The sequence below is a fragment of the Garra rufa genome, chromosome 11 (genome assembly GCF_049309525.1).
Source record: "Garra rufa chromosome 11, GarRuf1.0, whole genome shotgun sequence".
NCBI lineage: Eukaryota > Metazoa > Chordata > Actinopteri > Cypriniformes > Cyprinidae > Garra > Garra rufa.
Genome location: NC_133371.1, coordinates 27,370,735 through 27,372,860, shown reverse-complemented (window position 1 = coordinate 27,372,860; position 2,126 = coordinate 27,370,735). Strand labels below are relative to the sequence as shown.

At 34.7% G+C, this 2,126-nt stretch overlaps 1 protein-coding gene across 1 annotated transcript; it reads left to right on the top strand.

Annotated features, from left to right (window-relative positions):
• The first annotated feature begins 458 nt into the window (after positions 1-458).
• On the top strand, positions 459-1,366 carry ch25hl1.2 (cholesterol 25-hydroxylase like 1, tandem duplicate 2). The gene has a single exon (XM_073850956.1). The coding sequence runs from the start codon at positions 480-482 to the stop codon at positions 1,311-1,313; it is 834 nt and encodes a 277-aa protein (XP_073707057.1). The 5' UTR covers positions 459-479; the 3' UTR covers positions 1,314-1,366.
• The last annotated feature ends 760 nt before the right edge of the window (positions 1,367-2,126 follow it).

Genomic DNA, 2,126 nt, shown 5'->3' with positions numbered 1-2,126 from the left:
CTTCGGAATGATATCAGTGAGATATTTTAACATTTATTGATTTAACAATCATACCTGACCAATTAGAGACAGCGTATGGGCCAAAGCCACGCCCACTCAATACCAGCTATGCTAATGACCATTCTATTTGTTTATTCTTTTTCCATGGTTTGACTTCGTCTTCGACGCCATCTTACGTTACGGAGTGGAAAGACAACAAGTTCAAGTACTGAACAATAAATTCACATCCAAACTTTTTAAACACACCAATGTAAATAAGTATATTACATTGTGTAAGTAATGTATACATCAAAATACACCACTCAGACGCCTAAATAATTTACAAACTTAATGAAGGTATAAATAATTAAGCACAAAGTCATTAGATACCAGGTACCTGAGACACATGAAACATCCAGGACAGAGGATGATTTAGAAAGCTAACTATACTAAGTTGTATTTGTTGTTTTAAAAGAAATTCAGTCGACTATTTATTGACAATGACGCTAGCTGTTGTGTTTGAGACAATTTGGGAGACCTACCAAACAAAAGACTCAGTTTTGCAGCCTATGTGGGACTACTTTCGACTGAACCACTCTGAAACTCTTCGGTCTCCTCTCTTTCCTGTCATTCTGACCGTAGCGTCGTATTTTGTTCTTTGCCTACCCTACCTAGTCTGCGACATCATGGGAAAGAAGTGGCCAGCTATTAGCCGCTACAAGATCCAGCCTGACAAGATGCCCACAACTGCAATGCTCCTTCATTGCAGTGGAGTTACTCTTTACAATCACGTACTTCTGGTGTTTCCAGCAGCGATAGCGCAGTGGATCTGGAGACCTCCTGTTCCCCTGCCTGAGCGAGCACCTTCGTTGCTTGAACTCGCAGGTGGGGTGACTGGAAGCCTTCTTCTGTTTGACTTACAGTATTTTATCTGGCACTATTTGCATCATAAGATCCGCTGGCTGTATGTGACTTTCCATGCCATCCATCATAACTACTCTGCCCCGTTCGCTCTGGCCACACAGTGCCTTAGTGGATGGGAGTTGGTCACGGTGGGCTTCTGGACCACGCTCAACCCTATTCTCATGAGGTGTCATCTGCTCACCACCTGGATGTTCATGGTGGTCCATGTCTATGTATCAGTGGAAGACCACTGCGGATATGATTTCCCTTGGTCCATGTCTCGTCTGATCCCATTTGGTGTTTATGGAGGTCCGAGCAAGCATGATGTGCACCATCAGAAACCTAATACTAACTTTGCACCACATTTTAGCCACTTGGATAAAATGTTTGGTACTCATGCTGATTTTAGTTATGCTAAACGTCAGCGATGAGCATGCATGTAAATATTACATTTGCATGCTTGGTTGCTTCAGGCAGAGTTTAAATATTCAGGCAAAGCTTAAACAATGCAACTTACAACTTCAGTTTTCACTTTGAGTTTATTTATTTGTTTAGGAACTATTAAAAGCATGATTAAAAAATTAGGCATTGTACATATATTATAGTACAGGGTAAAATGCATATCATAAGCACAGGTATAATTAGAACATTACTGAAATAAATACTAATCTTTTTTTAAAAAAAAAACAGTTATTTAATTAATTGAGTAAAATTTTTAAAGCTTCTATTTATTTATTTAGATAACAACTTTAGTTTTATTATATTAGTATTTAAAAACTAGCTTTACATATGATAGATTTATACCGCTTTAAAATAATTACTTTAAAATAATATAAATAATCAAATAATACTTTTTAAAAAACAATCAACATTAATTTAGTCTAATATCCATAATTTCATAAGCCTGATTATATAGTGAATTGAAATGTATTACTGTAGAAAATATTTTTAAAAAATTATTGGTGCATTATTTCAGTCTCTTTGTAATACATAAGATCTATCTATCTATCTATCTATCTATCTATCTATCTATCTATCTATCTATCTATCTATCTATCCACACGTTTTATAGTGTAAAAATTTCATGTTGTTTAATTCAGTGTGTTTCTTCATAATTATTTGTGAAATTTACTAGCAATTTTGCAATGAAAATTGTTTCAGAGAAATCATTTATCTAAATTATTTATCTATTTATTTATTTATTATTTCATTTCATTTATTTATTTATTTAGTGGATATAATTG